The sequence below is a fragment of the Thalia democratica genome, chromosome 8 (assembly GCF_965202585.1).
Source record: "Thalia democratica chromosome 8, ktThaDemo2.hap1.1, whole genome shotgun sequence".
Taxonomy (NCBI): domain Eukaryota; kingdom Metazoa; phylum Chordata; class Thaliacea; order Salpida; family Salpidae; genus Thalia; species Thalia democratica.
The window spans coordinates 18,567,178-18,581,882 of record NC_139172.1 but is presented as its reverse complement, the minus strand read 5'-3'; the positions used below and the strand labels follow the sequence as shown (position 1 = coordinate 18,581,882).

The window sequence follows — 14,705 nt, the reverse complement described above, 5'->3', positions numbered from 1 at the left end:
TTCTACATAAATAAATTACAAACACAGATGTACTTTTAATAGAAATACTGTTTATGGGGTTAAATAGTACTGAGCTCTTAAATACGTGGTCTCCAAGCACTTAAGCTATTTTGCGTGTCTAACTTAAGTGTAGCTTACAATGCTTAAGTTCAAATAATGTATGTGTTACTTAAAGTTAGTTATTCCTAAGTTGTGATCCTAGGTTATAAATTATAACACACCTAGAATCTTTCTAACTATTTTAAAGAGACTGTTATAAATCACTACACAAATAAAAACTATAAAAAGTATAAGCTATAGTAAAGTTAGAAACAACTAACAGCTTTGACGAAATAATCGGGACTCACGGCGTTTGATTTTAGATCGATATTCTTAAACTTGTAGCTACTTCACTAGACGTTAGCTAGATCACGAGCGCTTCATTCGATAATCGTAACTTAGCGACATACGGCAGAGCGGAATGTAATACTAATGCATACTTGAAAGACAAACGCCGATATGATATGCATTTAACGAATTTTAACTCCTTCAAATAACAAAAAAATTGTTTTTATTTGCAAAAACGTCTGGATTTTAGTTATAAAGTAGATTACTAAAAAAATATATAAAATAATGCATGCTTTCGGCACAAAATTATTAATAAAATATTTAATGTTAGTATTAAATCTAGTCAGCAAATAGTACACTTTTTTGCAATAAAAATAACTGTTATATGTTTATAACAAGTTCAAAGTCTAAAAAATTAACAATATTTGATTAAAAAATATAAACATAAACCTTCAGTATTATTTTGAAATTTAAGTCGTGTATCTAACTTTTATTTTCCTACCGTAGTATTTTAATTTGTACATTGAATTAAATAAGAACAACATAATGTTTACACAACAATTATTCGAACTTTTCACAGATTTACCAAATGTTCATGTTTACAAACTTTAAATATCAAAAACAAATTTAATCTATTCGATTTATACTGTAAATATTTACCAAGTAATACCAGTAAACAAAATTAAATGCAAATTTAGAGCAAATCTATTTTAATCAAACAAAAAAAATTAATTATATAAACCAGGGGAGTCGCGTGGGGTGGAGCATTGGAGAAAATACTCCACCTAAAAAGCTTTAGAAACTTATAGAATATTATAAGACTAGTAAAATTATTATTTTCACACTAAATTTGTTTACGAAAGATTTGTAGTATTTTTATGTTACTAAATTAGTCTTTCTTTAATTTAAAATTAAGGGTTTTTTAATATTTTTTAATTTTTCGCCGCTTTTAATTAATTTATTTTATTTAATCAACTAACAACTTCTACTAAAATATAAAATGTGTAAAATGTATAAATACTGTGTAAATCATTTTTATAGGGGTTACATCTTTATCTAAAACTAATATTCTTATATCTTTTTTCAAAAATAGGTTGTATTTATTTGGAGAATTTATAGGAACAAATTCAGAGTTAATCTGTAACAGAGTTTAATATTTTTGATACTAAACTTGTAAACAGGTTTATTTTAAAGATATTTAACATTTTTATATGGTTCTTTTTCTAAATGGTTTACGGGAACTTAAAAAGTTAAATACAATTCATTCTATTAAATATTTTTTTATCAAAAAAATATTAGAATGTTAAAATCAGTTTGAAACTGGTACAGAAATTAATTTTATTTACCATTGTATTTTATTACAAAAAATAGATTAAGAAGTAGCACACGATTTAAGCAATCTATCAGAGATACACTTTGCCAGTTGAGAACAAGCAGTATTAACTGTATTATTTAACAACATAAACAACTTGATATCCAGTTAAATCATCATTCTTTACAACTAACCAGTGTGTTGGCACATGCTTGCAGTCCAAGCTGTTCAATCACGTGGTCAACTTTCTTAGCTCTTTCTTCGTTGCTCAGATCTTTTGTTGAAAGACGAAGGTTTGCGGAAAACGCCAAATTCTCCTTAACGCTTAGTGTTCCCATGACAACATCGTCCTAATGATCAATAATATCACTGTGTATTACATAAAGTACGAAGTACACACTAATTTTAATAAAAAAATTATATTAAAGAAGATTTTTTTTAAGGAAAATTTTTAAGATGTTGATTTTAAATCAAACAATGTTTTATGCTTTAACAGAATTTTCTAATGGCTCTTTTTTTCTAATTAGACCATAAAGTTTTTTAAATTTTACTGACTATATAAAACTAGAAGTTATGCCAAAAATGTTAAGCCAGCATAAAATTTAATTATAAGTAGAAACTAAATTTGTGATTGAAACCTGAACAACGTAACCACTCATAAGTCTGAAGTCATCCTCCATTAACTGGTCATCAACTAAAACTGAACCTTTTTTCAAACCCTTTGGGTCTTTACGTTTTGCCAGCACGTCTAAGAGTCTACAATTAGAGGTTTTAAATAGTTTAATGAAATATTTTAACAAGGTTGCGGAAGGTTTTTTGAAAGTTTTCTTAAGTTTTCTAAATTTTATCCAGGTTTTTAAAAGTACAAGTTTTTAGTCAATTTTTTGTTTAAAAATACACTTAAGAGTAAAAAACTGTCTTAAACGGAATAAAAATATTTAAAAGATACTTTAATGCTGTTTAAAAGTATAAACAAATTTTAATACTACAAAAAAAAGTTTACAATAGATTTTTGTATCAAACTTAGATTTCATAATTTTCCAAGTAAAAATTGTTAAAACTCCAGGTTTTTTAATGAATTTTGTTCAAACTCCAGGTTTTTTTGCTTAATTGTCAAATTTAAGGTATTTCCAGGTTTTTTGGCAACCTTGTTTTAAAATGTTTAGTTGTGTTAGTTTACTATAAAAAAAATTAATGGGTAATAATATTGTTTGAAACATTTACAGCAGGGTTTCCCAAACAAGGGTCATTTCATAGTAAGCCATAGGCTGCAAAGGGGCCAAAGGGGGAGGGGGTTGAGTAGTAAAGGGGCCATAGTTTAAAACTTGCACTAGATATTCTGGAGTTTATAGTGAAAAGATCTTAGGCGTAATTAAGGTAGTTTTGAAATTTATTGTAATTAATCTGGATTTGATGATGAATAGTAAAAAAAGGCTTAGGTGTACTTAACATAAGTTTTTTGAAAAACCTTATAAAAAAAGTTTAAGAAACCCTGATAAAGAAGCAAACTGCGGGTTACATGTGGCCCGTGAAAGAGTTGGTTAGTTCGGCCTGCAAGAATTTTCTTATTCTAAATGGTCTGCCTCACATGAAAGATATAACCTGCTGCCCAAAAAATAAAATTTTTGATACTTACTTTAGTTATTTTTAAGTTTAAAGTGAGGAGTAAAAAAAAGGTATTAGGTAAAACACATGGAAAACTCGAACTTAAAACTAGATATTCTGATGCTGGAATGAAGAGGAAAAACTAAAATTACAACTGCAGCTCATAATTAATTTTATATTCAAAACTTTGCCAGCCTACCGAATGCCTGTTGACCCTTGGTGTATAGTCTATACTTACAATAAAATTCCTCATTTTCCAAAAACAAGCTCCAAAATCAAATAGATTTGGCTAAGGAATCTAAACAGAATAAGTTTTTGTTTGTGCGTAATTAATTAATCAATTAACTTAAATGTTTATGCTAGAATGGTAATGCAATGGGAGAATTTTCTCATATAAAACTAGAAATTATGCATTAGGTATTCAATCAGATAATAAATAATTTTTTTTAGAATTCCTACTAAAAATTTTACTACGTTAGTTTGTTATGCTGTTGACAATCATTGTTAAACTCAAACTTTTTAAAGTAAGGTTAGTTATTAACTTAAAAGCTCACGAAAATTTGAAATGTGAATAATAACATTCTTGATAAAAAAAAAAATTTGGTGCAGTTATTAGTTGATACTAAATGAATTTTAACACATTTGAAACACTATCAAACATAAGTGATTCATCTATACAGGAATTCAAAGTATAGTAAAATTAAATAGTAGTAGTTTAGATAAACAACTGATAATTTATCAGATAAAATAAGGTTGCGTTTTTATAGTCACTAGTAAGAAATATTTCTTAAAGTTGATGTGTAATTAAAAATTTTTTTACTATATTTATTTGAAAATTTTTGTGAAATACTATTTACACTTTTTTTACTTTATTGCTCCAAAATCAGAGAAGAAAAATTTGAGATATAATTTTTGACATAATTAATTTTGAGTGAGCTGTATGAACAAGAACTTTCAATTAGAAAACATAGGACTAACATTTTTATTTCTTGTTTTCAAAAGTTTTAATCTAAACAAAGGAAATTTGTAACTGACACTCATATTGTTTTTACAATTAATTACCTTATTCATGTTATATAAAACAAACATTACAAAACAAAAGTAAACACTTGCTATATTCTACAAAGTTTTTTTTACTAATGCTCTTTTGAAAAACAAGTAAATCTTTGCTACCTAACTCTTACTATAAAATTTGTTCAATGTTTTCTTTTATAAATCAAGTCTAAAAAAATATTGGTTTAATAATTAGATTTATTTAAAACTTTTACTCTTTAGTGTAGTATAAAGTAATGGGTCAAAACAAGCATAAAAACAGTGTAGATGCAAAAAGTAGTAAGATTTGTGAAAACTCTAGCAAAAGACAGTGCTTATAAGAAAATAATTGTAGCTTACAATGCGTAGATGTGTGCAGAAACAACAGTTAAAAAACATTATTTGAGAAAAGTTTTGAACATCTTGGCAAACAAGCTGGTAATAAATAAGTCGATTTAAGAATCATTACAAATTAACTAGTTTACAAAGTCTATTAAAAGTACTTAAACCATACTTTTTATTTTACCATGTTTTTAGTTTGATCACTTAGATACACAAAAGTTATTTTTAGATAAACAGAAGCTACGTGATGACAGTTTAATCTTAAGTCTAAAAGAAGGCAATCTATTACTTGATAAAATTGTAAAAAACAACTTAGCAATTATCTTGAAAGAAAACCTGAATGTACAACATGCAGCCATGTACTATCAGATTAAGAGTATTTAATTTACAATTAATTGAGACTTGTAAAGTTTGTGTTACACTACATAGAACGTGGCTTTATACAAGTTTGCAGAACTGAAAACTTTTTTATTTTAGAATCAACTTATCTGTTTAAAATACTTGCCAGTTCTGAGTTACACATCACTGATGACTTGAAGTTTACCATGAAACATGTACTTGGGTTGATTACAACTGCAAAGAAAGGTGCAAGTTTGCTGAAAGTGTTTTATTAAAAATTCGTATACCTTTGTTGCCCGAAGGTTTTTACAGGTCTCTTCAAAGTAATTCTGACAAATCTCCTTTACTTTACTCATTAGCAAAACTAAAAAATCGCTTTCAGTCATCAGAAAAACTTTATGCAACAAGGACGAATTTTATTGTGAAAAATCTGGCTGTTAATATATTTGCAGGTACAAAAGTCAACAAAACTTCAATTTTATAGGCGAAGTAAAATGTATATATTTTAAATCTCTCAAACAAGTTGCTAAGTTCTCCCCTAATATTGATTGAATCAGTGATATTGCTTATGTAAATGGTGACATATACTTTGTTATAAAAAATAAAGTGAAGACTTGTTGTGTGTAGAAAAATATTCTACATGGAATGGTGTAGCCAGCATCGACAATCCATACGAGTATGATAAAGTATGCGTTTTTATGAATAGAATATTATTTATTGGATCATTGAAGATGATGAAGAAGTTGCCGAATGCTTTGCTTTAGACACAAAACAATACACATGGATTATCAATAGCTACGAAATTGCCAAGAAGATGCTAATGAAGATGCCAAGAACTGGTTTAGCATGCACTGTGTTTCAAGGTAAAATTGTTGTTTGTGGTGGATTTGATGGTAATGATTATATGAACTTAATTGAAGCTTACAACTACGGATTAAATTCATGGACTTGTATGTCAGACATGATTAAACGTGAGCTTTACATAGTTTAATAACCATGAAAACAAGATGTTTGTAGTAGGCTTGATGTACAGATGTGAAGTTTATGATACTTTCTCTGACAAGTTTATTAAATTAAAAGAGCCACCTAAAAAAGTATTTTAATTTGGATTTTGTTGAATCAGCTATTGTTAAAGCTACTACAATGTGAGGCAAAGCGTTTATTTTCGGTAACAATTTTGAAACAGTAGCTTTGTATGATGCCGATAAAAATGAGTGGTCTGAAGAACTATTTGAATTTACAAACGTTTTGAAGACTTTTTCTGTCTGTAATAACCTAAATTGTAACGTGTTTTCTATATTAAATTTATAATTTTTATTATGAAATGATTTGTTTCGTCAACTATTATATTAAGTGCAAGATTAAAAAGTTTTTCTCTAAATAAATTATGCCCAAAAACTTAAGCACAATATTTAAATAAGATACTTACAGAAACATTTGTTTATTTTTAGGACTTTAATGCCAAGAATATTTTTAAGTCACTATTAGTCATGTTTTAATAGTTTTTTGGTAGTTGGTACTTTGTAAATTTGTCTGACATTAACAAATTCAAGTAAAATTTTCTACCTATGGTAAAAAAATATTTTTTTTAATTAAATAATTTTTGTTTAGGATCTAAATTTTGAAATACAAATTGGATATTTTAAATGATTGACATTTTGTTTTTTTAATGTCTTTTATTACTTTGCAATCAACTAATTTTTATGCTTTGAAGAGTTACAACCCTGACTTAGCTTGTTAGTCCTGCTTTTTTGAAATTTACAAGCACAGAATTGACAGTTTTCTAGCTACCCAGCCATCTTTATCAACCATTCTGCATAAATCGTAAAGAACTTTCCAACGTCCCTTAAACTTAATATACTACCAGTAGTTTGCCTGTCTAGATAGAGAACATTAGTCATATAATATTATTAATCATTTTTTTCTATACTCTTTTAAACTAATCATTTCTTTGCATTTTTTATATCAAAAGCATAAAAAGTATTACAAAATATTATTTATTTACATTTTTCTTTTTAAATGACATATGTGCGATTCGAATTACTTAATTGGATGTAAGTGACATATACAAAGTATAAGTATAACATACATATATTTATAAGTTAAAATAATAAATATTTATCTGTTTTTATTGATTTTTTATTATATAGACTAGCTTTTATTAAATGTAATTTTCAAGTTAGTTAATCCAATATTTATTTTATAAGACTTGATAATATTGTAATAAGTATTTAAGAACTTTTGGAAATGGATATACACAGGTTTATTTAAAAAATTAACTAAAATATAGCCCTTTAGAATAGTGTTTTCTATAAGTAATGTGACAAAGTTTTTATTAGTGAACAGTCTACTAATCAGTTATTTAACAGTGTGCACCAATTCAGTTTAATGCATTAAAGAGTAGATTATTGTAAAACTATGTGAGAAAGGGGGCTATTGCTTTTCAAATTTCTTGAAGGGGGGAATATGAAAAAACAAGTTTGGAAAACCCTGATGTTAAGCAAGGTTTTTAATGGTATAAGAAGCTTGAAAAATATAAATATTTTTATTTTTATCTACTATTTTTATATTGATAAAAAGATCAAAATTGAAAAATACTTTTTAGGGCATTAATTTAAATCAAAAGTACTGTTGCTGAGTTAAAACTAAAAATAAAATTGTAAAACTTCAAATATGGTGAAAAAAAAAAGAACAAATAAAAATGTAAACAAAAGATTATATTAAGCAACTATATAGTATACAGACTTTTTATAAAAATTAGCACAACAAATCTTTCTATTGCTATAAATTACATAAATGACTTTTATTTTGAATAGTATACAGTATAAGTCATAAAATAAAAATAGTACTTAAGATTGTAGAAACTTATTTCAGTTTCAAGATATTGTAAGATGTACAAAGACATAAATGTATTAAAAAATATATAAGTAATTTCATTGCGATCACTACAAGATCTTAATAAAAATATATTTGTATAAAATAAAAACTAAATCAAATTTCAGCAAGTTCAGTAAAATTTATAGTAAAACCTTTTTAAACTGAACTGCTTTACAAAAAAGTTATTACAATTATGTTAAGTTAATGCAAAAATTAACAAAGTAGTTAATAAATGCAAAACTTACGAAGTTTTTCCTGAACCAGTCGGACCCATAATTGCATTTAGTCCATGAGGTATAACACCACTAAAACAATTGATAAAGGTTTGAAAATCAATTTATAAAAAAATAAGCAGTTATAATTTATGAAAAGCATAAACTTTATCATTACATACATTTTCATAACTAAATCATGTCAAAATAAAGATGCATGACAGTATAAATAAAATTCAAATTAAATTGTTTAAAATAATGAGCAAAATATTAGAAAAAAAAAAATTAAGTTATTTAAAAGTTTTGAAGTTTTTGTTACATAGCTATGTACAACTATCTACATAACTTCTGTAAGATTCCAATAAGGTTGAACAGCAATAATTTAAGGTTGCTTTTCTTTAATTAACTGTTTAGTTTTAGTGTAGTTTATACTTTTTATTTGTACATTTAAAAACAGAAAAAATCACACAAATATTTTTAAATATTTTTGAAGGTAAATATTGTACAATTACTTATGTTGTAATAGACAATTTAGTTAACAAACCTAACGCCATTTAATATAGTCTTTGTACCAGTTTTACCACAAACAGGCTTTTCATCCAACCTGGTAACCACTTCGTATGTTATGTCATGGAAACTCAAGCAAACATTTTTTCTGTTTTTAGTTGCTCCTGTAGATTCTACTGCTACATTAACCTATTTTATATCCTTTGTAAATTTTAAATTAATTTTACTTTTTATCTAATATTTCAGCTTGTACTAACTTAAAATATAAATGTTTAAACACTGTTAGGTATTATTTTGTTACCTTTAAAATTTTTGTAAGCCTAAATTCAAATTTATAAACTTATAAAGAAGCATTTCGATATGTTTTATAATAACAAATTTTCACAGTACTGTTTCTAAATTAAACTAACATATGTTTCTGTGTGTTAACAAGTTAAAACACTTAAATGGAGCACTTTAAAAAAGACTGTAATAAAGAAAAAATAAAAGCTAAAGTAGGTGTATATGTTTGTTTACTAGAGATAAGCATAATTGCTACAGATTAATAGTTAAGAGTAGATACAATATTTGATGTTAGTATATTTTTATAATTTTATAACTTATACCTTTATTAAAAACTAAATTTAATCATTACAAATATTATATAGTTTTATAACAGTCGGATTTAACACCACAAATTGTATCTACTATTAACTATTAATATATATTAATTATGTTTATCTTTAGTAAACACACATATACATTTACTCTAGCTTCTATTCTTTTCTTACAGTATTTTTTTACAGAGCTCCATTGCAGTGTGTTAAGACACAGAAATATATTTTAGTTAAATAAAAAAAGAGTACTGTGAAAATTTGTTATTATATATTTCAGTGAACTTGATTTGCTAGGATCTTTATTAGGAACAACTAACTCTAAATTTTGTGTATTGATATATTTTTTACCATCTTTATATACTTTTAAAAATTGCAGCTTTTAATTTTACAATATTTAAATATTAAAAAAAAAATTATGCTTTTAACAATAAAATTAAGTATGACTTTATTAATAAAACTTTTTCAACAAAACAAAGTGTACACTTAAATTAGAGCTTATCTTTAGTTTTACAAAACTTTTAAAACAACTATTTGATGGACCTATGGCTATTTATTTGATTTACTGAAAAATAAATAACTTTTAAATTTTCATTTTAAAAAACTACTTCATATGAACACAACGAAACTACCAAAATTTAAAGACTTTAAATACTATATAAACTACTAAAAATAACTAAATTTCTTTTATCAGTTACCAAACATTTTAATATCTAACAATAAAACAAAATACGATATCAACTCTTAAAAACATTCTAATAACACTATTGAACTAATTAAATCATTTGATGTACTTAGTGGTTTAAAAATTTTATACATATCTCAAGTATTTAAAACTAACAAAAGTTTATTTAGATATAAAAATAAAGTTATCTTTAATTATTTTAAATTTTATATAACTTACTTGACTTGATTTCTTTCCTTGGTTATTTTCTAATTCAAATGAATCATTTACCTATTAAAAAAAACTTTTTAAATACAAAAATATAAATAATTTATATAGCTTTATTATTTTCGTCAAAAATAACATAATGATACATCAAATCGTAGAGATCCAAATAAGTAAAGCCAGTCATAAAAAAATAACAACAGTTTTTGTACATAACAAATATTTGATCATCTTTATTGAGTATATACATATTAGTTTATTTATTTTTTAAGTATCATTTAAATATATTAAAGTTTATTAAAGTATATATCAAACTACACTAAAAACACAAACAAATGTACATCAAAAAAAATCTTATTATTTATATTTAGATTTTTTACAGAAAAAAAATTGATACTTTTAAATTTTAAAACTATGTTTGTTAAGTTATTGAAAAACACACTATTTTGAAGTTTTCCCAGGAAAATCATAATATTAAATAAAAAACCAAAATATCAATTAAGTTATAACATATTATTTATACAAATATTTTCTTAAAACTATTAATATAAAATATATTTGTTCTCTTGGTAGATATATTAAAAATAAAAGTCATTAAAACATTTTACCTATGTAAAATTTTGTTTAAAATAAAACTGAAAAATAAAACATTTATTTTTTTAATAAAACTAAAATGGTACTAAAAACTTATTAAATAATTAAGTCAAGTATTATTATTCAGAATGACAACATTACTTAGGCCTTATGTCCAAAAGCAACTTAAATTTACTTTATACATTATAGATGTTTTATTTTAATAAATTGACCTTTATTCATTTAAAAAATTTTTGTTGCTTTTTTATGTGTAAACATTATTTTTTTGATTTTAGACTATACTATCATAACAAATTTTATCTATTAGGGCAGTTTTATTTTATGTGAAGTGTTTTATTTATTAATAGAAAAACAACAGAGTGGCAGTAAATAAATTTATCTTCAGTTGTATGAATACTTAGTGATCTAAAAATTTTAAATTTTGAACAAATAAGAGACAGAATTAAACAGAAACATCTTAATAATATATTAAATATGTTATGTTAGTTAAAATACACTCCTCTTATAAAACTTAAAAAAACAAATAAAAAAAACTTTTACTAAAATTCTATTGAAATTAATATATCTCTACAATATATGAATTAAACCTGTAAAAATGGATCTTTTGGTTGTATATTAGTTAAATTGATAGACATTTACTACTATTTTTAATATGTTTTTTATATTATTGTGTAATCAATATACGAATTTTAAAATAAAATATAAGTTGTGTTTCTGGGTTTTACCCACACTTGAGTTTCTTTAAAATGTTAAACTAAAACTGCCAGCTGCAGCAGTACTGCTTAAATTTGATTGGCTAATATTTTATTTCTGTTTTCTAAAAGTTTAATGTATTTAGTTTATTGGGTGACAAAAATAGCGCTCAAAGTATTTGATTCTAGGACCTTGTACACGAAGAACCTTTCGGTTATCGAGTCGCACACCTTGGATACCTTTTAACGTCTTGTCCAGGACGTTAATGATAATTTTCAAGTAGTGTTTATTTAGTCAAAAAAAGATATTTTATTTCTAATGTGGATTAAGGATAAGGATTTAGTTTAAAACTATGTTTATAATAAATTACGAATAGGGGTTTAGTTGTTAGTCATGCACTGCTATATTATTTCTGTTTTTTATTTGGAAAAATAAAAGGATTGAAAAACTTTCCTAAACTATCAAATCCAAGTACCAGTGTTTAAAGTTTACAAAGCTCTGTTTGTTTTAGTTAAAACTTCTTAAGTAGTTAGCACTTTAGTAATTGTGGTGTACGATTCGATTAGCGAAAGGTTTCTTTGTACACCAGGTCCTAAGACCAAACTTTTTGAGCGCTTTTTTTATCGTTCATTAAACAATATTGTTAAACACTTCTCAGTTATATAAAGTATTATAAATTTGATTTCTGCTTAAAACCTTTTTAAGAGCATTATAACAATTGTTTCTCAAAAGTAAAAACGTTGTGTTTTATTTAAAGTTTATACAGACAGCTGCAGTTTCAGTTTATACGGATAGCTTTTCTATTATAATAATATTTTAATAAGAAGAACAGTCTTTCTTTCCATTAAATACCCAGTTGAAGTGTGTTGATTCTAAAACACACAGAAACATATGTTGGTACAATAAAGGTAGATTGCTGTATAATTTGTTTTTTAATAGATATAAAAAAAATATCAAATATTTAAAATCTTATGTTAAACAAAGCAATTTATTAAAAAGTATTGACAAATAAAATGTTAATAAGATTAAAAAAAATAATTATCAGTTTAGTTATTATTAACATGATCTAAAAGTGAACTGTTACAATACTAATAAAATTTGTAAAAGTTAATAATTTTAAACAATAAGCTGTAAGTTATGAAAGAGTAAAGAGTGTTACAATCTATCATTCATTTTTATAGTTTAAAAATCTAATAGTACTGTAACACATACTGTTAGTGATTGTTATTTATATTCGTAACAGATTTTATTTAGATTAAAACACATGTACATCAGGAAAAACAACAAGTATTGATACTTTTTCATAAAAAGTTTAAAATTTTAGTTTGCATACATCACCCTGAGTCCATACTAAAATTTAATTTTAAACAGTTTTTAAAAATGAAAAAGATTTTCAATAAAGAATCTATATTAAAGCCTTTTTTACTCATTTTTGTAATAAACCTGTAACTATTTATTAATTGAAAGTATTGCAGATACTGTTTGCTTTTCAAAACTAACAACTGTCATAGATTTTTAAATTTTCAAAAGATAGTATAAAATGTTTGTATGAAATTTAAAAAAAAGCTTGGAAGTTATATTTTTTATCAATTTAATTTTTTAAATATTTGCAAAAATGATAAGATTTTTACTAAATAAATAAAAACAGCTTTGTCAAGCTGGTAAGTATAAAAAAGCGTGTTTGACAATTTCTATAAAATTTATTAGCTGTTATTTACTTCATTAAATTTTATTTATTTCTCATATAATTAAACATAATTTTTAACAGAATCAAAATACAATGTTTAGAACAAAAATAATCACTAACATTGACTGAAAGTAGTCATATTGAAAAACTAAACTTTTGACAAAAAATATGTGTTTATAAATATTTTTAATGTAAAATAACAACAAAAGCTTATTTATATAGTGCAAAATTAGTTATAAATGATGCTATTTAAAATGTAAGTATTTAAGCATTAAATAATCAATTCATGCCTTACAATTTAAAGGTATATAAAACAATAAACTAATTATTTTTAAGGTGAGAACGGGTCAAATATTCACGAAAACATGTTTGCACGAAGGGACACTTTTGCATGAAAACTTCTTTGCACGAAGACATTTTTGTACGAAGACACTTTTTCACAAAGGGTCATTTTTGCACGAGAGTAAAGAAAATTAATAAAATAAAAAGAAAAAATTAAAAATTAAAACTACAAATAAATAAATAAATAGATAAACTAATTAAAAACAAAAATAAAAAAAGTTACCGACCGAGCGTAAGGGTTAGGGGTAACTGTGATAGTTAAAACAAAAAAATATGTATTAAAGAAAACTATTTAAAAAAAAACTATTAAATAAACAAAAAAGAAAAAAAAGTTACTGACCGGAATTAAAAGTTAAGGGTAACAGTGATAGAAAAAAAAATACCTAAAAAAAAATTAATAAAAATAAAAAACAAGAAAATAAAAGAACTAATGAAAAATAAGTTATAAAAAAAAAACAAAAATAAACGACCGAGGCTAAGGGTTAGGGGTTATAGTAATTGTAAAAAAAATAATTGTTTATTAAACTTAACAAAAAGATAAAAAATTTCAACCCTTCCAAAAGTGTCTTCGTGCAAAAGTGACTCCTAGTGCAAAATTGACGCCGTGCAAAGTGTACGTTCGTGCATTTTAGACTTCTACCGATTTTAGGTATTTATTTTATAAAATATAAGCTGTACTTTCTAGCTTAAACTAGTAGGTATAAAACTTTTATTTAATTTTACAACTGTTTAAACTTGTTAAAAAGTGTTCATGTTCAACTTAATTTTAAGAAAAACAAATTTCAAGTTTTTATGGCAGAAGTAAAAATGTTAGGCTTATTTTATACATTATATTGTCATATTATTTTCTGTTTATAGCACATAATTTAAAACCTAAACTAAATAAGCATTGATATGATAATTAAAAGCTTGTTTGTTTTTCGTACAAAAGATTGTAATGTTTTTACTTTAGTTTTTGCAGAAAACTTATGTATATTTAACATAAAACTAATTTACATTATTAAATCAATAAAAAATCTAAAGGAAACGAACCTTTCCCGCTATTTTCATTTCCATACAGCTTTTTTATGTATACTAATATTTAGCTGGAAGTGTTGACAGCTAGAAATAATTTTGTTATTAAAAAAATATATATATTAACATTATTTTAAAATAAGTGAAATTATAAAATAATTTTTCAACTTAAGCTTTACTCATTATTCACTAGTTAGTTGTTCAAAACTTAAATACGAAAAATAAACTTTTTTAAAACACGCTACAATTTTATAAAATTCAATTTATACAATTAACAAGTTAAAAAAAAAGAAAATATTTCAAATACTTAAACAGCATGCTTTCTAATTTAAACAATCTT

The 14,705-nt window shown here is 24.4% G+C and overlaps 1 protein-coding gene across 2 annotated transcripts in view; it reads right to left on the bottom strand.

Annotated features, from left to right (window-relative positions):
- LOC145843405 (broad substrate specificity ATP-binding cassette transporter ABCG2-like) overlaps nucleotides 1–14,454 on the bottom strand; it is a 30,423-nt gene extending 15,969 nt beyond the window's left edge. The window contains exons 1-6 of one of the 2 annotated variants that reach the window (XM_082950882.1): nucleotides 14,384–14,454; nucleotides 10,051–10,101; nucleotides 8,591–8,742; nucleotides 8,080–8,139; nucleotides 2,278–2,395; nucleotides 1,834–1,989 (exon numbers count right to left, since the gene is read on the bottom strand). In XM_082950882.1, coding sequence (XP_082807008.1) covers nucleotides 1,834–1,989; nucleotides 2,278–2,395; nucleotides 8,080–8,139; nucleotides 8,591–8,742; nucleotides 10,051–10,101; nucleotides 14,384–14,407 — 561 coding nt within the window. In that variant the 5' untranslated portion in view covers nucleotides 14,408–14,454. Of the gene's footprint in view, nucleotides 1–1,833; nucleotides 1,990–2,277; nucleotides 2,396–8,079; nucleotides 8,140–8,590; nucleotides 8,743–10,050; nucleotides 10,102–11,216; nucleotides 11,279–14,383 lie in introns of those variants that run through there. The other variant, XM_082950881.1, reaches the window with a different exon arrangement.
- Between the last annotated feature and the right edge of the window lie 251 nt (nucleotides 14,455–14,705).